Genomic DNA, 25,284 nt, shown 5'->3' with positions numbered 1-25,284 from the left:
ACAGCTCTGATCCACTCCGTCTACCTCAGAGGCTCCCCAGCCTCCTCTTATGTAGGAGCTGGAACCAACCATAAGGGTGTGGAAATCAGTTCACTCTCAGGTGAGTATTATCAGTTCTAATTGGCCGTAGATTAACAGCGATTGCTTTCAATGCAACTTTCAAACAAAGCTTTTTGTTTTCTTAGTGCAAATAGGCTACTCGTGATATCTTTCTGATATCGTGGTGCAGTGCAATACCATCACACTATAGCCCACATTAACATAACGTGAATAATTTACCTCGACAGTGTCTCTGTCTCTCTGGATTACTTTGCTTGCTAATTTTGTTTTGTAATGTAGCATCACCCACAAGTTGTCATTAACATTACAGTATAAAAAAACTCTCCTTTCTCAACCAAATGAAATTGCTGAGTTATTTTATTAGCACTTTCTTTATGTCTTGTGACCAGACAATAGCTGCTGAATTCAAAAGCAGAAAAAAGGAACCAAAATAACGTTAAATGCTCGTCAACTAAAAACTGGCTAATTATATTTAATTGGATTCATTACAAATTCTATTAATTTATTTAAATTTAGAATTGCATAAAGATTATATTTAATGCAACCAAAAAATAAAAATAATCAGATACTATCTTAAACATTTTTGTTTGAAAGTTACTTAAATAATTGCCACAAAATCAAGGACGCATTTATATTGAATACATTTGATCAGATTAAGTTAAATGTACATGAATACAGAATAATTTATTAGTGGACCAGGTCATATTGCTGTTGGTTATGTTTAACGTGATGTTTGCGCGCTGCGCGAATACAGTGGATTATTAAAATGTGCGTACAGGCTGATAATAATTGTGCACCCCCCATGCATTTCATATGCCCCCCTAAGACTAAGGTCTGGCGACGGGTTTGCCTCTTAGCCTCAGGGCCACCAGGAGCCACAAGTCTGCGTCCCCTTCCTGTTTATTTCCTTTATTTTCTCCTACTTTTGTATATTGTAATAAAACCTGCCTTAACTTTTACTTGTTCCACGTTTATTTATTTGTTTGTTATGCTTTTGACTTTATTTTTCTATGACTTACTGTCATTCTTAATTTTAATTTCCGTGTTGCTTCCTTTAAAAAATGTTTCAGCTAAGGACTCATTCTGATCCCAAAAAAACCTTATTCGAAATTAGTTTGAACCATTGAACTGAGAAGAAAGAAGGAAACCAGGTAACCAACCTGCGCCCGCTTTCTATGACTTACGGTAACAAGCGCCATGCTACCGGAAACGCCTTTGTGTTGTCATTTTTATTAGCTAGCCCACCAGATTAGTCTTTTTTTCTCACACAATTCACGACAGCAGCTGAGTAAAACATGTCCGCAGACATGCCCTCGGGCAGCCTGCACCTCGAGTCCCAGCTCCTGTCCATAATGGACGTGCTGGTAAAGGCTGCAGTGATGGAAATCAGTCAGCTGTTCTCGGAGAACTCTGCGCCCCTCCGGCTTCATCTGAGCCAGAGCCTGAAGGAAAACGAAGCCCTGAGGACGAGGATGAAGGTCATGAGGAGTGAACTTTTCTCCCTAAAGCTGCAGACCAGGACGCAACGACCGGCCAGCCGCTTTTCTTTGAGAGGAAATATCCCCAAACCACGAGCTAAACCACAAGGTACCAATAACTATCATAACTTTATGAGAGTCCTTCTCACTCAAACAGCGGTGCAGATTTCTGGACAATTAAGGACTTTTCGAAATATGTCATAATTATAAACAATCTAATGTTTAGTAGTTGAAAGAAGCTGCCTCAATACAATATACAATATAATCACAATAAACCCCAGCTCCTTACCACGTGACTCTTACGTTATGGTTGGGTTAGACCCTCGTGTCATAAAGGTATGAGCATCTGTCATAAACAGGTTTATTGCCATTTCAGCTCAGAAGTGAAGAAGCTGCACTGATTAACTTTTCTAGATATGATTTTTGCATTTGCATTTGCTCTCCACACGTTCAGTATATTTAGGAGTCCGTACCTGAATTTCCCTCGGGATCAATAAAGTATCTCTCTCTCTCTCTCTCTCTCTCTCTCTCTCTCTCTCTCTCTCTCCCTCTCTCTCTCTCCCTCTCTCTCTCTCCCTCTCCCTCTCCCTCCCATCCATACCTCCTTCTGCCTCAAATGTTTTCCTTTCCTCTCGTTTTCACCAAAGCACCAGTGGCTCAAAAAACTGTTGGGGAAGTCGTTTCAATTTCTCTATCAGCAACGGATAAGACTTCCTCTGCTAACTCTCAATTCAAGGTAACAGCATGCCTGTTCATATCTTTACTCACCCTTTAATTTACTCAGAAACTGTGTTTATTCATTTGTGTGTTCATACTTTGTCAGAGTGCAGATGTGGAGAGCCCAGATGTCATCCTGATCAAAGATGAGGACGACTTTGGAGAATGTGAGCAGGTTCAAGGTGAGAAGGCAATCGTTCATAATTGTCAACTTTGTTAATATAGTTAACAGGACACTTTATGTATGAAAAACCCATACAAACCTTTCAACACACAAAAACATGGATAAGGAAACTATAAGGCTTTCAAATGATTACATTTTTAAATCCAGATTAATTGCAAAATGTGTAGTTGGCATTAATCACTTTTTTAATTACATGTTTGAAATTCCATTATTTCATTTTAAATTTTTATAAAGTTAGGCTTTTATTTTGAATTCGGATACTGTGTAATTGGGCTTTTAGACAGGATGCAGTAGGTGCTGCTTCTTAATAGTGGACAGATACATTGTGCTGACTATCGTTTTGGTAACCTGGAAACTTGCCCCGTTGATTTGCCTATGTGCTGCGACTGAAACAATAGTCCTGAAAGGAGCCTTTACTACAGCACAATGTATCGGTCTTCTATTCAGAAGAAAGGCCCGTCCCCTGGCACCTTTACTACTTTATTTTTACTGTTGTCAGAACTTACTGTCATAAAGATACTAGATCTCCTTAATTAATTAAAGCCTATTTTATTCCTGGTTAATGATGTCTTTGTATTTTGTCTTTTTAGGTCAGGACCACTTTGGAAACCAAAGTAAGCAGAGCGGTATTGCCACTGTTAATGCACTGCCTGCGGGTTCTTCCTGCTTAACAGAAAATAATGTGGAGCTGAGAATCGTAAGTGTTCATGGACGAGGGGAAGGGCCTCTGCAAGAAGAGAACAACCTCTTTAACATCACTCAACTCCAGGCTTTCAGTTCTCTGTCTCCAGACCACAACATCCCTCATGACAGTATTGTGGATTTCACCTTGGGATCCAATGAGGCTGTCTCAATCAGAGGGGCGCAGGATAACAGTGATGTATCGGCAAGAAACAGCCAGCTGGGCGAGGACATTTCCACCCAGATGACTTCAACAGCATTAAATCCTGCAATCAAAACACTATTTTTAGAACCTGATAGTCATGCAGGGCCACCCAGTCATAGCAGCCAGTTCTCCCAGCAGCAGAATATCTTCCCTCAAACTGTTAACAAATCCATGGACTGTAGCTTCTGTGGTGAGCGTTTCCTCAGCCGCGAAGACCTAATTGTACACCGGGCAAGTCACACAGGGGAGTCGCCCGTTTTATGTTCATTCTGTGGCAAGTCCTTTGTCAACAAGACTACATTGGGCATCCACATGCGAATTCATACCGGGGAGAAGCCATATGCGTGCACACAGTGTGGGAAACGCTTCACACAAAACGGCAGCCTCAAGATCCACCTGAGAACTCACTCTGGAGAGAAACCATACACCTGCAATCATTGCACTGCAAGCTTCAACAACCCCAGCAACCTGCGCAGGCACATGATCCTACACATCCCAAATGGCACACTCTAATGATGAGAGAACAGTGTTTTAGCATGTTGTATTACTGACACCTGTACCACAGAGTTTTTTTTATTGAAAATGTGTTTCATGTGGCAATGTGTTTTAATTTCATTTTCCAAAGGTAAAATATTAAGATATGTTATATAATCACTATGACATACTAAAAACAAAAACATTGACATCAAGTAAAAAAACAATGTTGTGGTTCAAACTAAGAAAACAGCCAACAAATAACTGTTCAAAGTGATGAGACTTGAATATATTTTAACAAGAGGAGACCCAACAAAAACTGAAATCCCCTTTTAATCTTTTTCTGTGCCTGTTTGATTTTATTTTTTAAAGGAGACATAGTTGCAAAAATGTATATTGTTATTGTCCATTAATCAAGGAAAATACAAAGGAAATGTATTTGAATTTTATGTTATAAGAACTTTATTTTTCTTCTGCCTAAATCACATCTGGATATCATGCTCCACTCAATGCCAGGCTGACAAAAAAGACAGACGCAGACTGGTTTCTACCACTAAAGGTCTTCTTAAGAGCATAGAAGTGTCAAGACGCAGTGAAAGGTTAGGTCAACTTGTATCTTCAACTTTCCAGGTCTTTCTCATGCTCTATTGGATTTTCATTGATATATGACCTATTTTATTCAAGGCTTTCCTCTCTGAATTTTAATTATCTTCAAGAGCACCTGGCTATCACCTGGAGTCTACCTCAATGCCACTGTGAGCACCTCATATCCTCCTTTTCCTGTATAAGGTGTTTTTTTGTTGTTGTTTTTTTAAATTGATTTAAAAGTACATTCAGTATCTGATCAATAATGGCTGTCTCATTTCAAGATTACTGACCTAACATCTTAATACAATTCATCAATCTGAACCATTTTTGAGGGTTTTTTTAAATGTCAGCTTACACGATTAAAAAGCTGTTTACTTATTCTTTATGTGCTTTTTTCATTTTGAAGCAAACTACCTCTACTCTGCCTCTTTTGCAGCTTTCTCCTTTTTGTACTTCCATATGTATAAATCCTGTTCGTTTTTTTAGATATGAAATTATAAATAAATATTGATTCATATTTTGTTTTTCTTTACAATGTCCTTGTCTGAATAGTCTCATTTTGCTCCTCTAGAGTGCACTGTTGATTTAGTGCAATGATTGATTTAGGGGGGGGATTACGGAAACGGGAATTCCTTACATTGTTCCTCTTTCCACCTTGCTTGCAGTCTCAGTTTTACTCGAGGCTCTTGATTTTAGACAAAGTTGGTAAAGTCAGAAACATATCAAATACTAATTGACAGGATTTAAAGCAGGCTACAGTAGTGATAAACTCTGGTAGAAGAAAATATTAGGTCTTAAGTAAGTTACAGCCATGCAGTTATGACCTTTTAATAGTTTCAAATCAAGCATGATTCATAAATCAAGTGTTTTTGTTTTACCACCATCTTCATATTGAGGCAACAGCTCGGCACGTGTAAAATCTAAGTGGGTCAGTGGTTGTGGTTTTTATGTGCCAATGGTTTTGTCGTGTTGGCGAGGAATGTTGTTTTACTTCCCCAAGAAACGCTGCTTCCTCTCAGTCTATTGTTCTTGGGCAATCAATGAAATGACATCAATGTGTGTGTGTGTGTGTGTGTGTGATTGTGTGTGTGTGTACATTGTGAGGGAGCGGACATACAAGGGAGGAGAGGGGCGGTGGGCGGTATCATGTATTTACTCTAGCCTACTGTAACATAATTAAAATCCCCCATAAGAGCCTTCTGATAAAGTCTTAGGTTTGATCAGTTTGATCGCGTGTTTTATATCGGCAGAAATATAACAGTCTAATAACTTGGCAACAAGTGCAGAAACACACCTGTAAGAGAAAGAGGAATTCACGGTGCGCCGTCTTTACGGTAAAGCCGCTGCTTGATCCCGCCCTCACTCTGATAGAAATCTCGGTGATGTCGCTTCGTCTTTAACGAGCTTGACCCAGAAGCCTAGACCCGAGGAAGGAAGGTGGGAGAAAAGAGGGGAGAAAACACACTAATAGCGGACTACTCTGAACGGGGACAGGGGCAGCCTTTGAACCAGCAGGTAAGTGAACTCATAGACGGTCTGATAGTGGAGATAAAGACTGATAGATATGAAACACTCTGCAGCGTTGGCAAAGGAGTGGTCACACCAGAAACACCACTGTTTGAGGCTAATGCTACCGAGCAATGCTAGCGAGGACGATTTATATAGTCAACCCTAAGTTTGTTGTCCTATCACGCACACGTGTATAATTAACACAGTTCAACACATTTGATTGGTATCTAAAACTAAAACATCCGCCTAAAAATGTCACGTTAATGCAGCCTTAGCTTTAGTGGCTAATCTCTTTCAGCTATGCTAACGTTAGCTCTGATTCTTGGCACGGCTCGCAGTCTGGCTATATGTGGGTTATTATTGTGATGCTAACTTAGCAAGACAGCCAAACCAGGTCACACGGGTGCTGAGGGAGCAGGCAAGCCAAGCCGAGCTGGGTTTGATTTGATCTCCAGCATTGTGATCTGTGTGGGCAGCAGCGTTAGCTACAAACACCGTGCAACTCGATGCTGAAAATAGTCTTTGTTCGTGAGTCTTTTTTTTTTTTTTGATTCTGCCAGCTCTGCTTGCTCCTGTCCTACTTTGTGATGTCACGTTAGCAGATCAATTCATGTTAAAACTGATGTTTTTTACGACAGCAGCTGGTCGTCAGAGAGGTTTTGCCAGGCTGATTAAACAATCCTGAAGGAAAAACCCTGGTTTGGATCTCCAGACCTTCACAGTAAACATGGTCACAACATGTGGTGCAGTTTGACTTTAGAGTCTTTCTGTTCTATAAGTAGATTTCATCACTTTGAGTCTAGTGAATAGTTAAAAGGTGATAGTCCAGACTGTAATGGGTCTTGTTTTTAAAGGGTGGTGGTCTTCCACTTGACTTGGGTAATAGCTTTACCAGCTCATGAACCTGTTGGATGGGTCCTGTGTGGACTTGTTTTTGGTAGGTGAAGGCCTGGGTGGGGATAACTGTCAGCTTGAATGTTGAACAAGTAAACCAGCTCTTCCCTTGTAAACATTAGTTCACTGCAGATGCACGTCGCAGTGTTGGTAAGCATCTCGCCTGTGGGCCTGTGTGAACATCCTGCTTTGTGTTTACAGTAAGTGTCTCGGTCAGCGCTGCAGGTGCTACCACTAATAACCTTGTACGTGGTCGTGATGAACACCTGTGTATCAACCTTTTCTTCCTCCAGGTGATTGTTTGATTGTTGATCCTTGCCACCCAGCACCAGCTGCAACTGGGTCTGCTCTCTTGAAGTGTCTAGGTTAATCCTCAATGCGCCTAGCCATGTGTTTGTGTGTGTCTGTCTGTGCGTGTCATGTGTGTATGTGTTAGGAGGTAAGTGGATTAGTTAGCTTGAAGCTTCAATCCCATTACACACCACGTTCAGCTTAAACAAGCACTCGTGGAATCACACCGGCAAACTTATTAGGAAACTAGAAGTGCAGGTTGATGCGAGACGTGCAGACAGACGTGCGTCTTCACAGAGAAGGGGTTGTTTCAGTGGGAGTGCGGAGCGGTCCACGGCAGGTGTAGGGGCTCATTGAATTAGCCAGAACTTCATGAAGTGGACAACGGTTGTTCTGTTGTTTACGTGCGCGTTAACAGATGTCCTCTGACATGGTTGGGTTACTCATGCTGACTGATGGCTGCAGGATCAGATAAAGAGATGTGACTCGTGGTGAGTCGGGGTTTAATCAGATGTTTAAGGAGTGACTGTGTACGATGTTGACCTCAGGACACTGCTTCACATGTTGACCTCAGTCATCTACGCTCGGCATTTTGACTATTTGTTTAGACAGCGTTCTGGACTATTCTCTTTGTTCATTGTTCCCTCTCTCTAGAGTTTGAAACATTTTGATGTGCTGCTAATTGAGAATCATAAAACACGGAGCATGATGGAAAAGCGTCCATTGTGCCAATGGGTTTTATACAGTGTTGTTGTTTCACGTTCAGAGAACATCAAGTTGATCCCTTAAAAGGGATTAAAAAAACAGGTGCATTTTATTATTGATAAATGTGTATAAAGTGTAGTCCAGTATAAATTCCACAGATGTCTGTTATTTTGTAAAAATCAAAAACCCAAAAGATTATAATCACAAAAGTCGTAAACCAAGGGAACAAAGATATTGATTCTCACAATGAAAACAGAAGCGTATGTTGATTCACATTAGGAGCTTTTTAAAAGTCATAAAAGCAGAACAGATAACGGGAGGTGAAACAATGTGAGCGAAATGGGAAGCTGTATGTGGCCGTGTGATCAGCATATTAGCTGGGGGATTTTCACCACAAGAAGGAGGAACCAACCATTATCAGCTGGGTGTTGTCTAAATTACACATCGTAAAGGCTTTAATGTTTCTGTGTGCAGGAAAATGTTTTTTTTGGTGAGCTTAAGTAGCCGCAGCGTCCCTTTAACTCCTCCGATGTCAAATCCATAACATCCTGTTTCTCCGGATGTGGTTACAGGGGAAAGGGGAGGGGGAGCAGCAGCAGACCTGCACAGATTGTTTTCATTGTTCGACGAAACTCACTACAGAATACAACACAAGGCCAAAACTCACAGCTGTGAGAGACGGGTGGAGGACAGAGGTCAAGAGTGGCCTTTCCACGACTGACACATCAGCAGCACAGATGACACACAGGTTTTGTCCTGTAATGAGCTCGCTCTCCTACGGGGTTTTTCACACTTGCGTTCCTGGTACTGGTTACACAAACTTCTTTTTGTTCCTCCAACCTCCCGGACTGACAGCTGCAAATGTCCTCCACTGGCTGGCTGTGGTTTACGCACACGCACACGCACACACACGCACGCACACACACACACACACACACACACACACACACACACACACACACACACACACACACACACACACACACACACACACACACACACACACACACACACACTCACACACACACACACGTCTTAGAATAACATTCTAACATTTCATAACATTCATCTCAAGTACATTTGCCAAGAAATATCAATCACAGTTTATCATTCTTCTCATATGAGTGACAGTTGCGCTCATTAGTGAAATAAGCTGACATGTTAAACCGAGATAAGAAGACGACGGATGCAGTGTTTACGTGTGGTTAATTAAAGTGGAAATATGCCAGAAGGATAGTTTAGTTTTATCCCCACTTTGTTTGGGTATATTACTCCACTTATCTGGCCGTATACCGCTGTGACAGTACAGTAAACACAGATCTCAATAGTGTCATGTTAAGGTCATAAACGGAGGATGAGTGGGTGGGCTGCTGGGCTGAATTGACATGAGACAATGCTAGGAATGCAAGATTAGCTGGTTTTTTTTATCTTGCTTTATATTGCACATCCCTCCGTCCCACGACCCCGCTGTTGTTGCTCCGGTTTCCCCTCACACTCCCCTGAAAGCCAGTTTTATTTGTTTGCAGCTCCCGCTCTGCCGTCTCCCTCTGTCTGTCTGTGGTGGATAATATCAGTCCTGTCCTGGCTATGACCATATATGGGCATGTGTGGAACAGGACAGCAGTGTGCTTTGCTCAGGTGGGAGACAATGGCTGTGGGGCGGCACAGTCACTAAGCAGAAGATCCTGTGTGTGTGTGTGTGTGTGTGTGAGCGTGTGACATCATGTCTTCCTGTCAGTCATCGGTAACCTCCATGCAAATCCTGGTTTTGGTTCCTCCAAATACCTTTGTCTTGTGAAATGTGTGTGAGCCGCTCCTTATTTTCTCATCAGGCCGTCCCACTTTCCTGCTTTTTTCCCACACTGTCTATCACACCTCAAGCAGGGACTTTTTTTTTTTTTTTTTTTTACTATTTCAGTAAGCACACTCACATACTCGGTGTGTGTTAGTCATTCGTCTGACAGACGTACAGAAACAGCCTCCGCCTCTGCTGGCCTCCGTTTACCAGCTGAAGTGTGTAGTAATGTCCAAAGGTGATATCATCGTCTATAGCCTTTTTTATGCGTTCTCTCTTTGCACGATCTCACACAGGTGAAACTGTGAGTCATTCACCATCGTCGCTTCACTTCTCCTATGCTGCCTCGTTGCATGCCCCTAAAACACCTGCTGCACGTCTCCGTTTGAGCCACAAGTCGCTGCAAACGAACCATCACAGGAGTGTGTCTGTGCTTGTTTGGCAGGACAGAGAGAGACATTCAGTAACTAAACTTCGGTCGCCCCTCCTACATCTTGTCCAACCGGTCGTGCCGGTGTGTGGGTGGCTGCCTTTGCCTGAGTGTGCTCAGCTTTTGTCAGAGCTGATGGGGAGTCGGGCTCCTGCAACATAAGTTGTATCAACAGATAAGAGGATCTAACTCTCCACCTGTTTGGCTCCGATGTAACAATGTCCTCTCTCGGAGCACAATCGAGTTGACAACGTAGGAGGAGGTGAAAGGAAATTAAATGGAGAGAACAAGAGTGGCAGATTGACAGTCAGACCTGAGCTAGCTGATAAGATACAAACACCAAAAAAAAAAGGCTTGGAGAAAAGAGATGGAGCTCATTTTGTGGAGGAAAGATAAGAGAATATATCGCTCTCCGTGGATGTTACAATCTTCAAAACCTGCTTTCTCTTTCTGCTGACAGTCCCTGTCCTCTGTCCCACATAAAGCTGAGTGTTGGTCCACTTCCCCACAGATAACTTCTGCACACAAACGTAAACTCTCGAGTTAGCACAGGGTGTGTCTAAAGGCCGGGGCTACTGTCAGTCCCTGTCTCTCGCTGTTTTTCTGCACACAGAGCAAACACAACCCTGTTCACACACACACACACACACACACACACACACACACACGGTATTCACACTGTGTTGTTGTTTTTCAAATAGAGGTGCCTTCTTTCTTTCTAAAACTCCTCTATTTCTCTCTTTATTTTCCTCCTCTCTCTCTCTCTCTCTCTCTCTCTCTCTCTCTCTCTCTCTCTCTCTCTCTGCAGTTCAGTCCTTCCTCCTTCTGGGCTCGGTGGTTCTGTGACTTTTTACCCATGAGCAACTAGAGCTCAACCTCTGACCTTGGCGCGATCTCTCACTTCTACTACCAAAGCACGCTCACAGGTGAAGGTGTGTATGATTTTATTTTTTTCTCTGACTCGGCGGCTTTCTGTCATGCGGTGTTCAGCTTTTTGCTCAAAGTGTGAAAATAAATGAGCAGTCTCAGGCCTTGTCCTTTTTTATCAGCAATCATTTTGTGCATATTTGGAAAAACTGTATCACAAAGGATATGCTGCGGGTGCACATACCAGCAGTTTGGTATTTAAGTAACGGAGGATAAGTCTGTCATTTGAACTACCTACTACGAGGTAGTGGAGCTTCTTCCCACCAAATAATCCTGGACTGGTTCTTTTATTTCACTTGCTCTTTTCAGAAATTGAAATGGCATACTTGTAATTTTCTTCTTCTTTTTTTTTTTTTTTTTTAACAAGCGCTTACTATGTCGTGCTCAAGGCGGGAAGAAATGTGAGCGTGTTGGTCTCCTTTTTTTTTTTTTTTCAAAGTCTTTGTGTGAAGGAAAACTTCAAAGGAGAGGCTTATTCCACCGTCACATGTTCGCACAGAAACCCGGTGTCATGATTTGGCGAGAGGTTTTGTTTCAACCACAGACGTGTCTTTACAGCGGGGACTGCTGCATTCTCATTACTCTGTCGTACAAAGCCAACAACTGCCAACTCTTTCCAGAAAGCTCCAAACATGACTGCACAAAATGCATAAATATAATAATAATAATTAATAAATCATTCATGGGGAATCTTCCTTTTTTTTCTCCTGATTAAATAAAAGAAAATCTAAATAGTGATTTGTTACATTTTCCAAATCATGTTATTGCTATTTATTATTGCATAACAATATTTTTGATTAATTTTGACCCTAGGTGAAACAAACCTAAATCCTATTGCCCCAACAATCTTGCATCCACCAGATCATGGTGTTCTTTGAATGCACGCTCTCCCTGTGTTGTAGTCTATGTGAGGCTGTATGGATGTGTGTAACACCGCCCTCCCCTCTCCCCCCCTCGGGGCTGTGTAGTGTGTATGGAGCAGTGTGAGAGCGCAGCGGCTCTGCTGGAGTCGGTCAGGGAGCAGGAGGTGCAGTTTGAACAGCTGACCAGGGCGTTGGAGGAGGAGAGGAGGAGGGTGGGCCTCCCTGCCACCAGCCCCTCGACCCTGGGTCGCCCCCTCCCTCATACACAGGTAACACCCTCCAATGAACCCGATCATCCCCGATCACGCTCGACCTGCCCTCATCTCTCATTCACATCCAATCCATGGGTCATTATCGTCTATCCATTTTAAAGAAAAGAAAAAAAGGTCTCCGTGTGACACCATCCAACCGTCATTTATAAAACCCAACTTGTCTCCGCCAGCGCTTGGCCAGTTTACATCAAAATCTGTCATATCAGTTGCTACCTGCACATACTTGCACGACTTCAAACATATCTGAGATGGTCATCATTTCTGCATGTCTTCGCTGTCACTCACCGGATACATTCGCCACACAAACACCTCAGTCATGGCCCCTTCTGTGGAATCTCAGTTATTTGTCTTTCTTGTTGCAGCATGTTGTGTTTAAGAATGAGGCGATGTGCATGTGTCGCATGCTCCTGCATCCTGTTTGCTTTTTTTTTTCTGCTTTTTGACATTTTTATGTTCCATTTTACTTTATTTACAAATATTAACTTTGCTTTCTTTTGTAAGTCTTCATCCTAATAAGTCATTTGCATGCAGTGATCTTTTAAATGGATCATTCATGATATCTGCTGTTGTATTTAGTCATGTGTTACATTTATCTGTCATAATGATGTGTACATTAAGGGTTTGGCGATCGCAGGCTGTACATCTCTGATATTTTCACATCCCCCTCACTGCGACAACTACTTTTGTTTTAGTTCTCAATAACATTATTATTTTCAATGTGTGTGTACTGCAAATGTAGAAAGAAAGAAAATCCCTATCACAGTTTACAAAGCCTGTGTAGCTTTCATTTTGTCCAATGAGCAGTCCAGAAGCCTTGATGCTACATTTACTACCATAGAGGTTCAACACATTTTTACATTTGAGTAAATAATACCTCAGTCATTTTTAGTGCTTTTGCTTTGAGAGTTGAGTCCAATCACAGCAGTTAATATTAGTATTAGCTGTTAAATAGCTGCTGATTCATTGACTATAACACTCAATACCAGAGTAAGCAGTTAAAACACATCTTTTTTTAACCATCGGTGTAACGTTGCAGGTAGCAGCAGGACTGCTGTGTAGACGGTATCACAGCACGTCCTCCATTTATCTCCTTCAGTGTTTTCAAAAACATTGTGAGCCGACGATCAGGTTTCCTGTTTAAATTCTAAACACTTAATCTTTTGAGTTATTGTTTTGAGAAGGCCTCGGTCCTATATTGTTGTCTCTATCAAAAGACTCCATTTATCAGAGGCACAACAAGGTCCCCTGTGTCTCGGCCTCGAAGAGAAATTAAAGTAGAGCCATTATCATTTTGCCCTCAGCAAACACTAAATGTCAGGACATGACATTTTCAGGTTCAGAGTTTAATTTACAATCTAACGTTGTTCCCAAATATTTTTCTTTCCTGGAGAGCGTGCTGACACGGATTAGATCAGATGCCGTCTCTTTAAAAACCTTGGCAGTGACATGAAGATTTTCATGTGACAGTTGGTCAAGTAAGACCGAGAAATGCAGGAAATCCTAATCTACCCTTCCCCTCGCTCTCAAACACAACACAGCTGCCTCCCTGTGGACGTATCGATAAAGTGCAGTGGTTTTGGGCTCACGTCATTGTTTTCACTCTGTGTCAGTCAGTGACATCAGACAAATACTGTCAAACAGTTAGAGAGAAATATCCGCCCAATTACACAGCGAGGACGCGTCAGCTCGAGGCTATTTCTGATATCTTAGGCAGTTACATTGCATAAAAGTGAGTGCTGCTTGTTGGGGGGTGGAGGGGGGAGGGTATAAAGTGTCCAAGTCATGCAGTCAGTGTGACAGTCATTGGTTATGTAACGGAAGAAAGCAGGACGAAGTAAGGAGTGAGGATGAGGATGAGTGGCTGCACTCCAAAATGTCCTCCCTCATGTCTGGCAGTGATTCGCAGACCATAAACATGCAGAGACGGTTTCGGTCAGCACTTAAATGTGCTTCAGCAGCAGAAACATCATCTGAGCGCTTGTGAGAAACTAGACAGCACTGGTACGCCTCAACACCGAATGTATGTGCTGCGTTAGGAAAGGGTTTAGTTTGGGATTTTTGCAGGCCGTGTCTCATGTTTGTCTCTTTATGTTTCGTCTCAGAACGGGCGTTTGGGGGATGCAGATATAGAACGACTGAAACTAACTGACGCATACATAAACGGCACACAGGTATGTGTTTGTGCGTTAAGTTAAATCACGGTCGAGGTTTTAAGTGCCAGTGGTTTGACGAATGACATATTACATGTTGTGCGTGTCTGCTACAGTACAGAATGGTGGACCCTGCACACGGCGCTCTCGATGAGAGCTACACACCGGAGGACGACTCCCAGGAAGTGCACTCAGTCTTCTCTGAAGAGGGAACCGCACGGCGCCAAGACAATGGTGTAAGTAATATGTGATCATCATCATCAGTGCTCTCCAAGCTTCTTCTGTTTCCTTTCTTTATGGTCACATTCTTGAGAATAAGCCCCATCTGTCACTTTGTCATCCAGATGAAGAAACCAATCACACGCACAGTCCTGCCCTCTGACTCCATGTCCATCGATGGGGGGTTGTCGGTGTCCGGTATGGGTCCCTACAGCGCTACGCTAGACCGTTCTTACCGGCAGCCAGGCGCAGGTGACTACCCAACTGCCACGGTGCCCAGAAACTACCACTATGGCCCCGTACCAGGTTATGACGATTACCGCGGAGGCCCTCCATCAGAGGCATACACCAGCTTGAGCAGAGGCTCGCACATGGACGACCGCTACAGGTGCAACACCTCTCCTATAAAGTACACTTTATTTGAATTTGAAACCCTTTTTTTTTTTTTTTTTTACAAACTCACTTCGAACATCCCTTCTTTCCTCAGGCCAGTCGATGGCTACAGGACCCTTGACTCTGGCTACAGGGCCCCAAGCCGCCAGCAGCTGGACCCGTACGCAGCCCAGCCCCAGGTGAGCCGAGGAATGAGAGCCCTGGGCTCCGCCATGGAAATGCGTTATGGCCACGGTCAATACGGACTGGAGGATGACCAGCGCAGTGTGGGATACGATGAATACGGCATGGGGCCTCCACCCATGCACCCTGGTGGCTACGGCACCATGCCCCGCTTAGGGCCCGGCCCTGGGGGTATGGACAGACGAAGACTCAGGTAAAACAGCATATCTGTACTGTCATATCCTTCTATATTTTGGACATGAATTGGGCCAAAGTGATTTTCTCCATTGAACAAATAAATTATTTGAAGACAAATCTTGAGAAAGTCCCTCTGTATTTCTCCCTCCCACATGAAGGAGCTGTGAGGATACTTTGGATGGGGACATGGGAGGAGTTGACCCTTATGCCTGGGCCGTTCCCATGACGATGGAGAGGGGGAGCATGGCGTCACTGGACAGCACACTGAGGAAGGCTCCTCCTGGTTCGTGGAGACAGCCGGAGCTGCCGGAGGTCATAGCCATGTTGAACTACCGGCTGGACCCCGTCAAGACAAACGCTGCTGCATTCCTGCAGCACCTCACATTCAAAAATGACAAGGTGAAAAAAGGAGCACATCCAAATGCAGAAGAGCGGGGCGTCACAAATCTTCATCTTGACATGTCGTGAACGTTCATCATTTCCTGTAGAAGAGTCTAATCATTTTCGTGTGTCTAGGTTAAGTCGGAGGTGCGTCGCTTGAAGGGAATTCCATCCCTTGTGTCACTGCTGGATCATCCCAGCAAGGACGTGCACCACTCAGCCTGTGGAGCACTCAAGAATATCTCATATGGGCGAGACCAGGACAACAAGATCGCCATCAAGAACTGCGATGGAGTCCCCGCTCTGGTCAGATTACTGAGGAAAACCCACGACCAGGACCTGACTGACACCATAACGGGTATCTACATCCCCAAATGGCTCTTGTTGATATGTTCAGGATTTAAACACACCATTGGTTTTGTTAAGCCATACTAATCCTTGGTAAAATTTGTGAACTGAAAACAAAACTAGTTGAGAGCTGTAGCAATAATCCCTCCGTTTTTTTAAGACTAAGCCTGTCTCTTTTATTACAGTGATAGAAATAGTACTTTTTATGTCCTTCCAGGCACCTTGTGGAATCTTTCATCCCATGACTCGGTGAAGATGGAAATTGTGGACCACGCCATGCACGCCCTGGCTGACGAGGTGGTTGTCCCTCACTCCGGCTGGGAGCGAGGGAGCAACGGAGCAGGAGAGGAGAGCTGCAAACCACGCCATCTGGAGTGGGAGACCGCCTTGACCAACACTGCTGGCTGCCTTAGGTATGCAAGGGATCAATGGACGAAACGTTGGAAAGGGTCAGAAAAGAGGAGTTATTTTGAGAAGAAACACATGCAATTATGTGCTTAACTTGTCCCTACTCCAACAGGAATGTGAGCTCCGAACGCAGCGAGGCCAGGCGAAAGCTGAGAGAATGCACAGGACTTGTGGATTCGCTCATGTATATTGTCCAATCCCAGATCAACCGCAAAGATGTGGATAACAAGGTATCAGAACGATTTTATACATACATTTTTTAGCATTCTACAGGCTTTGGTGGTCGGGGCCAGAACAGACCATGCAGTAAGGTATAATATCAGGCTAGCTCGCATAAACAGAGCCTGGGTCTATTGAAGATAGCAACCAGAGGCCATAAGGTTATGTGACTGATCAGTATGGGCATTATTTGGAGGAGGGGTTTGTTCACTGAGCGATTCTCTTTTCATCAGGGGACAAGTATCTTGTGTTTTTATTTTAAATTTCATCAGTGCATCTTTCTCTCTGTTCCCATCTTTGATCATGTTGTCTGCCCCCCCTTGCAGCTGGTGGAGAACTGCGTCTGTCTCCTGAGGAATCTCTCTTATCATGTTCACCGTGAAGTCCCCGGCTGTGAGCGTTACGTAGAGGCCATGCCCCTCAACCAGGGACCGGTCCCTGCGAACAAGGGTGGCTGTTTTGGTTCTCGGAAGGGCAAAGGTCAGTGTTGATAACTAATACAGCTCCGAAGTACACAAGATTTGGTGTTGAAATTTGGGCAGCTGCTTGTGTGTTTAAGCTTCTTGGTGGCAGATGCACCTGTAGCTATTTTTCACACTATACCACCGTTTCCCTTCTTCTTGTCTTATCCCTCCTCCATCCTTCTCTCCCCCCCCCCTTCTTCCTCCTACTCGTCCTTTCTTCCCCTTTTTTCTCTGCTGTGTTTAGATGAGTGGTTTTCCAAAGGTAAGATTCCTCTCTCTCTCTCTCTCTCTCTCTCTCTCCCTCTCTCTCTCTCTGTGTGCTTGTGAGCCTTTTGAAACCATTGACCACTCTCATCATCACTCATCATTACTAATGCAGAAAGAAAACCTTGTATGTTGTAAAAGAGGAATGTCAGATAAGGTGGAATACACATCCAGCTCATAAGCATGATCCCCTGACATCACGCAGACAGCAGTGCATGTTCACAGTGCTTGTTCATCTCACTCCGTGGTGCGTGCCAGTTTAGAGAACTGAAGATAACCGACTGCTCCATCTCATCCAACGTCACATAATCAGTGTTATTTCCTCAGCCCAAACATGCATGTTTTTCTGTTTAAAAAAAAAATACATTTCTTGCAGGAAAAAGGGATGGAGATGATGGAAGCGGAGATCAGGTGGACATTCCAAAGAGAACAACACCCGCCAAAGGTATGCACGTCCCTTTAACGCTTCATGTTGCAGTATAATTTCCCCCTTTCCCGTTTGGTTTTCTCTGTCGTGTTTTCCTGTAATGCATCTAAAAGTCAACAGTTATTTTTCCTGGAAAAAATGTGTATTTCACTTGGGATTATTTTAACCACATGTATCAATATGGGACATGTCTTTACTACCAATACTTTAATTGAAAATCTGTCCCCGCATCTCAGTTAAATAAAGTAAAAAATAAGCTAAGTATTTATTTAATGTTTGTTTCTAAATGAGGCGCACAATATGTTTGAAAGGATTAGTGCTTCTCTATAGTCAAACAAATAAAATAGTTCAGGCATAGTTTGATATTTTTAAGACACCAGCTAGAAAAAGCAGGACTGTTTTCTAGCTTATATCTTTCTAATGAAGAATAAGAACTGTGTTAAACAGACTCTCTCTCCCTCTCCTCTCTGTTTTAGGTTACGAGCTGTTGTTCCAGCCAGAGGTGGTTCGTGTTTACACTTCGCTGCTCAGAGAGAGTAAAAACCCCTCCGTTCTGGAGGCTGCCGCTGGTGCCATCCAGAACCTGTGTGCAGGCCGATGGACTGTGAGAACGATTTCTTGACCAATTCAAGAGCTGTTAGTTAAGAGAAAGTAAACGATGTCTGTTAGGGAGTTCTTAGACTAAATCTGCTCTCAGTTTGAAATGATTTTCAGCGCCCCCTCTCTGTCTGCTTGGTCCCCAGTTTGGTCGGTATATTCGGGCCACTGTGCGTCTGGAAAAAGGTCTTCCTATGATGGCAGAGCTGCTGGCTCATGGCAATGACCGCGTGGTTCGTGCTATGTCTGGAGCCCTGAGGAACCTTGCCATTGACAACCGTAACTGTGAACTGCTTGGTAAGCACATCAACATAGGCTTTAAAACATTAAATGTTTCTTTTTTGGATTATACTTTTTGTTTTGTAAATGAAAGATGACAGGACTCCTAGATTTGCATCACTCCTGATATATTATCTCCCTGTATGTCTGCTGCAGGTTTGCATGCAGTACCTCACCTTGTAGCTAACCTACCTGGAGGTCAGAGTCAAACTGGGCGCGCCCTGTCAGAGGAGACAGTCGTGTCTGTACTGAGCACGCTCGCTGAGGTCTTGGGCAACAGTGTGGAGGCAGCAAAGACCCTTCGAGCATCGCAGGGCATCGAAAGGCTGGTGCTCATCAACAAAGACGGGTATGTTTGTTCTGTGGAGTGAGCTTAAACCATAAAAATTAAAGTAATGTTTAAATGTGTTTTGGGGTTGCATGAACAACAGTTTTCATTGTATAATCATAAGGTGAATGAAGTGATACTTTGGGCATTTCAAATTAAAATCAAGGTCATCTTTATTGTCAATTTTTCAACATGTGCTGGACCTACAGAAAAATCAAAACAACATTTCTTTCTGAGCCACGTTGTAAACTAACAGTAGAAAGACTTCAAAAAATATGTACAAAAATATTAAGGTAAAAAATAATAATACAGATTTACATAACTTTCAAGATACTGTGCAAAGATGTGCATTACAAAAAGCAGCAGCAACAAATGTGCATGGACTTGTATTAACTGCAAGTAAATCAATATAAGGCACAAACTTAGCAAATGAAAATAATACACATCTTGTTTTTGTATTTTTGTAAAGAGTCCTTTTTGTTTTTAAAGTGACTGGTGCTTCTGTGTTGCTGAAGTGGCATTCATGGAAAAGTGTCTGGTGCTTCTACATGAATGCCACTTAATAAAGACCGTTCCTCTTCACCATAATCCAAAACTTAAAAAGCATCAAATACCCTGACTTTAATCATTGAAATACTGAAGTTGAGTAACTTTTAGATTATGTGGAGTAAAGCTTATTTTTTTCCATCTATCCTGAGCTAAAGATGACTGCTCCTAATAAGTGAACAAAAAGAGACTTGTCATAAACTGTGAAAGTGTGTGTGTGTGTGTGTGTGTGTGTGTGTGTGTGTGTGTGTTATAGCAAGCGCTCAGAGCGTGAGGTGCGGGGGGCCGGCCAGGTGCTGCAGCTCGTCTGGGCTCACAAGGAGCTGCGTCGACCTCTTGAGAAGGACGGCTGGAAGAAGACTGACTTCATGGTCAACCTTAACGCCGGCACAACCAACGGCCCAAACACCCGGGTTAACGGCACCTATGAAGACAGCACCACGCCATTGTTAGACAGAGGTTGGTTTGCAGAAAAGAGCTTTTGAGAGCATTTCAACTTAGAGAATGGTTCATAATACGTGTTAGATGTGCACTTCAGTGTATATGAAGCTAAAGCCTGGATGGTTTTGTTCTGTGTTACCAAAGGGGAAAAGAGGGACATGATTCCACTAAACGACCTTGGCCCTGGTTAGTACATTTATCACAGTAGTTTTCTTTCTTTTTATTTTATTTCAAACCTGTTTAGATTGAATGCTGTACTTTATCTGATTCTTCATATCTTTGTTTCTCAGAGGCCTACTCTACACTGGATCAGAGGGAGAGGAGACACACTCTGGATGAAACCACAGACACTTTACAGGTACTTTACATAAGCGTCAGGCACTTTCACTTGCTGGATTGCTCACTTAACGACACTAACCCTCCTGCACTGCTTTCACTATTTCCTGACTTACACCGTTTCTTTCTTTAAAACTTCACTTTTACTGACATTTTTTACTTTTTTCCCCCACTCACTCCTTCTCTCTTTCTCTCTCTGGTTGTCTCTCAGCGAGGGGTGTATGGGGGCAGAAAAGGCTCCTTGCCCCTCTTGGACTCCTACGATGGTTAGCCCTCCCCCCCTCTACCCCCCTCTGCATGTAACAGCATGGTATGTTCAACTGACCTCTCGTCCTGCATGGACTCAGTCAGCTCTTTTCCTTTGTCTCTAACAACTTCAAACCCTCAACTTACTAAAACACTGGTGTAGATCTCTGTACTGTTATTTAACCCTATGATGCCCTGATGTCATGTGTACATGCTGGTATAGTATGCTGTAAGGTACGCAGTGTGTCAGTGTAGAGTTTAACCCTTAGTTGCTCAACAACTAAATCCTCAGAGTAATAAAAGATTGTCTAAGCAGCAGATTTGTCACAACAACAGAACTAAAGTTTGAACATTTTCATAAATACTGCAACACCGCACCATCAAGGAAAGAAGGGTTTTGATGTTGCATCGACTGATGTTTGTCATCTCAAGACAGTTATAAAGTGAAGCGTTTTCTACATGTACCAAGCTTTCAAACGTGCATCTGCATTTTATCAGAGGTCAAAAATCTGTGTTTCAGCGCCCTCCTATGGCTGTGCAGGGCAGTGCAACAACAATTTGCTAAAATGATAGACAAAGTTAAGGCAGTCTGGTGGATTTCATTGTTTGTGAACCAGAATCTTATCATTTACTTTTATCAGTAGGAAAACGTATTAATAACGTAATAATGAATGAATGTAAAAAAACAAAAACAAAAATATACAAAATCACCTGCATTTTAATTATTTTAATTGTGATGTTATTTGATAACACATTTGGGAAATACAACTTTAAAAAGCAGCTATCTTAATCCACACACAAGTGGGAAAAAAGTCTAATGTGCAGCTTGGTCACTGCTGTACTATCCAAGGCTACAGTCGCTGTTTAAATGAATATATTTACTTTGACCATGTCATGAAATCAGGATTCTGTCAAACTGACACATTTAGTTTTAATTAACAAGAATTGTAAATGTCATAAGGTTGTCTCCGTTTGTTGTCCGTGCATTCTTTAGAAGAGGTTATTTGCTATTTTGTTCTTCTCTTACATTTTCTCTCCCAAATATAATTAGTGAAGCTGAAAGACAATTCTTTTTGTTTGTTTTAATATATTGACTCACATTTCAATTCATGGAGTGTAAACATGATTCATTGTGCATTTAATTTGTATAATCTAGGGCTGTATATACAATCTCTAGTGCTTTACTTTTGAGCCATTATGTAGCATAAGGTGATGCCCTTACATACTGTATATAATGTCTAAATATTGCCTTTCATTTGATAAACAGTCAACTGTTCCAGAGGTTGTAAACAAAGTGAAAAGGATGCAATGCTATGACAAACTATTCTGTAATACTTTTTACAAAATGAAATCATTTGACTTTTGTTTTAGTACTGACAAAGTCTTGACCGTCTGGTTATTGTGACAGCCCCGCTGCGCAGTGTGCCATACTTATACCACATATACCTCGTATAGCCTCCATGTTCAGTTAAAAAAAAAAATCCTACTTTATTTGTCACTGTCATACTCTGACTTTAATAAACTAATTTTGCTCTTTTCTCTAGAAAAACTGATAGTGTGCATCACCCAGACGGGGCCGTCCCTGCCCTACCACTGCTACTGAGGAGAGAAGAACCAGATGCACAGACTCTCTCCCCCTTGTCCCCTCTCCTCTTTTTCTCTACCAACACACAGATGGGATTGGAAGATGAGGGTTGGCATCCAAAGAAAATGGCTGTCTTGCAGGCTTGCCATGCAACAGACACACACACACACACACACACCTATTTTACAAATACAATTGTAGCAACAGAAATATATTCAGTTTTTTAAATTATACTTCTTCTGTAAAGGCTATTATCTTTGTTGACAATCATTTTATTCTGGTGTTGTGATCCTGCTTGATTCTATTTTTTTCTGGCTAAATCCTTTTGGTCAAAAAAAAGTTTTGCCAACACCCACATCCTAACGACGAATTTGTATGTAGACTTCTAAGTAGGGTATATACTGTATATAAAAAGAAAATGGGATGACTGCATTAGTTTTGGCTCATTAATTTAAATCGTCCCGTTGCTGGGATCATTGGGAGGTTGGGACGAAGCTGTGGATCGCCCTGTAGAGCAAGAATGTTGTTTATAGAGGAGTTATTTTCCTGTCTAGAGTTATTTTCTCTTGGTTGGGACCAGCACAGGTGTAGACAAGAAAGATCAGGTGTGTGTATATTTGTCATACAGGACCTGTGGCCGACTGTGTGTGTGTGTGTGTGTGTGATAAATGGATATGGACCTTGGAGTGAGTGTGTTTTTTGAGTGAGTGACGGACCAGACCTATAAGACCACATGTTGATAATTTCATTCATTCATGTTTTGTTTTTTAAACTTGTGCTCCTGTGACAAAGCATTGTCATTGGGGTTTTTTGTTGTTGTTGTTGTTGTTTTTTTTAGTTATTATGTAATGACTGCCTCTGTTTAGTGTTTGATACTTTAATTTCCAACGTTGTGTCCACTTCCCCGAAACTAAACTCTTGACAGCCTCAGCATCTTTAATCCATTAGATCACACATGTGGTCCTGACTTGTGAAGCAGGGAACCAGACCTTTACTAAACCACAAAACTATTTTACCTTCCGCTTAAGTTTCTATTCCTCGTTCTACTCTGTCAGACTTTAAAACAACTTTATGCTTTTTATTTAGACAAAGTAAAAAACACTTTAGGATTATTTCTTTGAAATGATTATCTCCGGTTTAACTCTAAAGTTGAAAAAAAAAAAACACTACTTGTAGTTTTTATTGGCCTTGGTGGTGTGCTGTTTTATAAATACACATTTTACCAAATGGGAGGCTTTTACCCTCAGAGCAGACTCGAGTTTTAACAGATACTGATTTAATTTGGGAGACGACAAAAACACAAAATTGTGTTCTATCTTCCGTTCTTTATTTTCCCTTTGTGACTGGATTGTTTTTTTATTATTATTTCAGGATTTAAGGAGTGGGGGTTGAGAGCATTATGCAATTTTAGTCCCTGTTTTACTGTTACAGTCATTTTTAAGGCATAAGACACCAATAACCTTTTTTTTTTTTTTTCTTTCTTTTTTACTCTCCGCACAGTATATTTGTATTGTTGCCTATCCATGTAATTATGATGTACCATTCATACCTGCCTTGGCTCTGAGAAATTGCTTTTTTCAGTAAAGTATGTATCTGGTAATACTGTTTTTATAAATAAAGATCTTTTCTTAGACCAGATTTTGGTGACGTGATTGATGTGGCTGTGTGGTGAAGTACCGAAGGACTGCTGTATCATGTAGATAAACAGGTCTAATTAAAGAGAGGCACTCTGAACGTCTGGGTAATTTTATACCCTCACTCTTGTTAAGGGAAATGGCAAATGCACGCACCATTACTATGTCAGATATCATACTCTTTAAGATACATTTTCTTTATTTTAATTTACATGCCCCTTTATTTATATATATATATATATATATATATATATATATATATATATATAACCTTTATTTAACCAGGAAGAGAAACTCATTTAGATTAAAAGTCTCTTTTTCAAGAGTGTCCTGGACATAACAAGCAACACAAAAACAGAGTTTCAGACAGACAATTAGCAGCCAAACTTAGAAATACAAAACTACATTAAATACATCACAACAAAATCCTTGGGCAGCAACTTTTACAGGCTTGTTATCTACAATGTCATATTAATGAGCTTTTTTTAGTTTGAAATTGTCAGCTTGGGTTTCTGGTTACATATTCTAACAGGAAATATCTGCCATCTCTGTGTCTGTGCTTCATTCTCGAGACATGTTGAAGAAATACACGGGTTCTTCGAGGACGTGAAGGGGTCTTGGTATTTCCAGAATGCAGCCCATCAAAAAATGTCTCCCGCACAGATTGAGGAGCAGCTGCTTGAGAACGAGGTGAATGTTTGATAAGTCGTGTGTGTTTTACAGGGTTTGACAACATAGAATAGTTAAAATTCAGCAAATGGAAACCTAGTTTTATCCAAAAAAAGTGTAATAAAATCAAGGTATTTTAGTCGTAGCTAAACCAGCTGATTCAAAACTCTTCAGCTTACAACCCTTAAAACAAGAGCGCCACAGACTGCCCTCCCCCCTTCACTTTACCTGAAGTTGGTCTAGGCATATAACATAGCACACTCAAATAGGCACTGGCAACACTAGAGATCTACACAAATCCTGAAAACCATAAACATTTGATATTGTAATTAACAGAATACAAGATGTTCATGTGTACACTAGCAGTGCATGGAAATGCAAAGCTGCAGAACACCGACATTGTTTCTGTAGCGCAAACTTACAGGTCAGCCTTTTTTACAGCTCAGTTTCATTTCATTGATATTTTTAATTTGAAATTGAAGCACTTTTTGTATATATCAGTGCAATAATGGGACAAATAAACAATTTTAACCCGATTTTTTTTTGTTGACCACTATTTTTATTCTTTTTTAAATTAAAAAGAATCGGCAGCTATCCTGCTGGTTACAAGCCTGACTTGAACATGAAATTCTATGAAATGTGAAAATCTTGACAGATAAAAAACAAAAACACAAAAGCTTTTGGCTTCAGAGAAGATGAAAGGGTTTCACATCTCAACACATTTCTTCTCTGTATATTTCTGTCACCTTGCCTAATTTCTATTTTTCTACAAAATGCAAGTTACACTTTGTTTTCAAGAATGTCGAAAGAGGCCACAGAGACCTCAGTGTACCTACAAATCTTTGCTACGGCCCTGCTAGGGTGTGATGTGTGAGGTTTGTCTAAATTAATTTAAACCCTACAGCTGCACCTGTCAT

The 25,284-nt window shown here is 41.9% G+C and overlaps 2 protein-coding genes across 8 annotated transcripts; both read left to right on the top strand.

The window, feature by feature from the left end:
* Positions 1–1,197: 1,197 nt before the first annotated feature.
* Positions 1,198–4,904, top strand: LOC306829480 (uncharacterized protein). The gene is made up of 4 exons (XM_079352529.1): positions 1,198–1,647; positions 2,186–2,274; positions 2,362–2,437; positions 3,030–4,904. Exons 1-4 carry the CDS (start codon positions 1,356–1,358, stop codon positions 3,836–3,838), a joined length of 1,266 nt encoding a protein of 421 aa, XP_079208655.1. The 5' UTR covers positions 1,198–1,355; the 3' UTR covers positions 3,839–4,904.
* Positions 4,905–5,544: 640 nt separating this feature from the next.
* LOC306829758 (catenin delta-1-like) lies at positions 5,545–23,702 on the top strand. Of its 7 annotated transcripts, none has more exons than XM_079352906.1 (22): positions 5,545–5,902; positions 10,820–10,937; positions 11,907–12,070; positions 14,176–14,244; positions 14,340–14,459; positions 14,568–14,830; positions 14,930–15,211; positions 15,354–15,594; positions 15,712–15,934; positions 16,142–16,337; positions 16,445–16,562; positions 16,878–17,031; positions 17,260–17,277; positions 17,656–17,724; positions 18,183–18,310; positions 18,450–18,600; positions 18,739–18,931; positions 19,713–19,915; positions 20,042–20,083; positions 20,188–20,255; positions 20,445–20,543; positions 22,024–23,702. In XM_079352906.1, the coding sequence occupies exons 3-21, from the start codon at positions 11,912–11,914 to the stop codon at positions 20,502–20,504; spliced, it is 2,757 nt and encodes a 918-aa protein (XP_079209032.1). In that variant the 5' UTR covers positions 5,545–5,902; positions 10,820–10,937; positions 11,907–11,911; the 3' UTR covers positions 20,505–20,543; positions 22,024–23,702. The 7 variants fall into 7 exon arrangements, with proteins under 7 accessions (XP_079209032.1, XP_079209031.1, XP_079209033.1 ...); XM_079352905.1 differs by having other exon boundaries at positions 10,820–10,943; XM_079352907.1 differs by lacking the exon at positions 17,260–17,277 and having other exon boundaries at positions 5,546–5,902; positions 10,820–10,943.
* The last annotated feature ends 1,582 nt before the right edge of the window (positions 23,703–25,284 follow it).

This window comes from Symphodus melops (assembly GCF_947650265.1).
Source record: "Symphodus melops genome assembly, chromosome: 9".
Taxonomy (NCBI): Eukaryota; Metazoa; Chordata; class Actinopteri; order Labriformes; family Labridae; genus Symphodus; species Symphodus melops.
The sequence above is the reverse complement of the archived record's forward strand: the minus strand, read 5'-3'. Positions and strand labels throughout refer to the sequence as shown.

What these genes read in the sequence shown, in the direction of transcription:
- LOC306829480 (XM_079352529.1), top strand. Translation starts at nt 1,356, where the DNA reads ATGTCCGCAGACATGCCCTCGGGCAGCCTGCACCTCGAGTCCCAGCTC. An exon ending in ACCACGAGCTAAACCACAAG is followed by an intron (nt 1,648 to 2,185) that starts GTACCAATAACT and finishes TTTTCACCAAAG; the next exon opens with CACCAGTGGCTCAAAAAACT. An exon ending in AGAATGTGAGCAGGTTCAAG is followed by an intron (nt 2,438 to 3,029) that starts GTGAGAAGGCAA and finishes TTGTCTTTTTAG; the next exon opens with GTCAGGACCACTTTGGAAAC.
- LOC306829758 (XM_079352906.1), top strand. Translation starts at nt 11,912, where the DNA reads ATGGAGCAGTGTGAGAGCGCAGCGGCTCTGCTGGAGTCGGTCAGGGAG. An exon ending in CACATGGACGACCGCTACAG is followed by an intron (nt 14,831 to 14,929) that starts GTGCAACACCTC and finishes TTCTTTCCTCAG; the next exon opens with GCCAGTCGATGGCTACAGGA. An exon ending in GTGCTCATCAACAAAGACGG is followed by an intron (nt 18,932 to 19,712) that starts GTATGTTTGTTC and finishes TGTGTGTTATAG; the next exon opens with CAAGCGCTCAGAGCGTGAGG.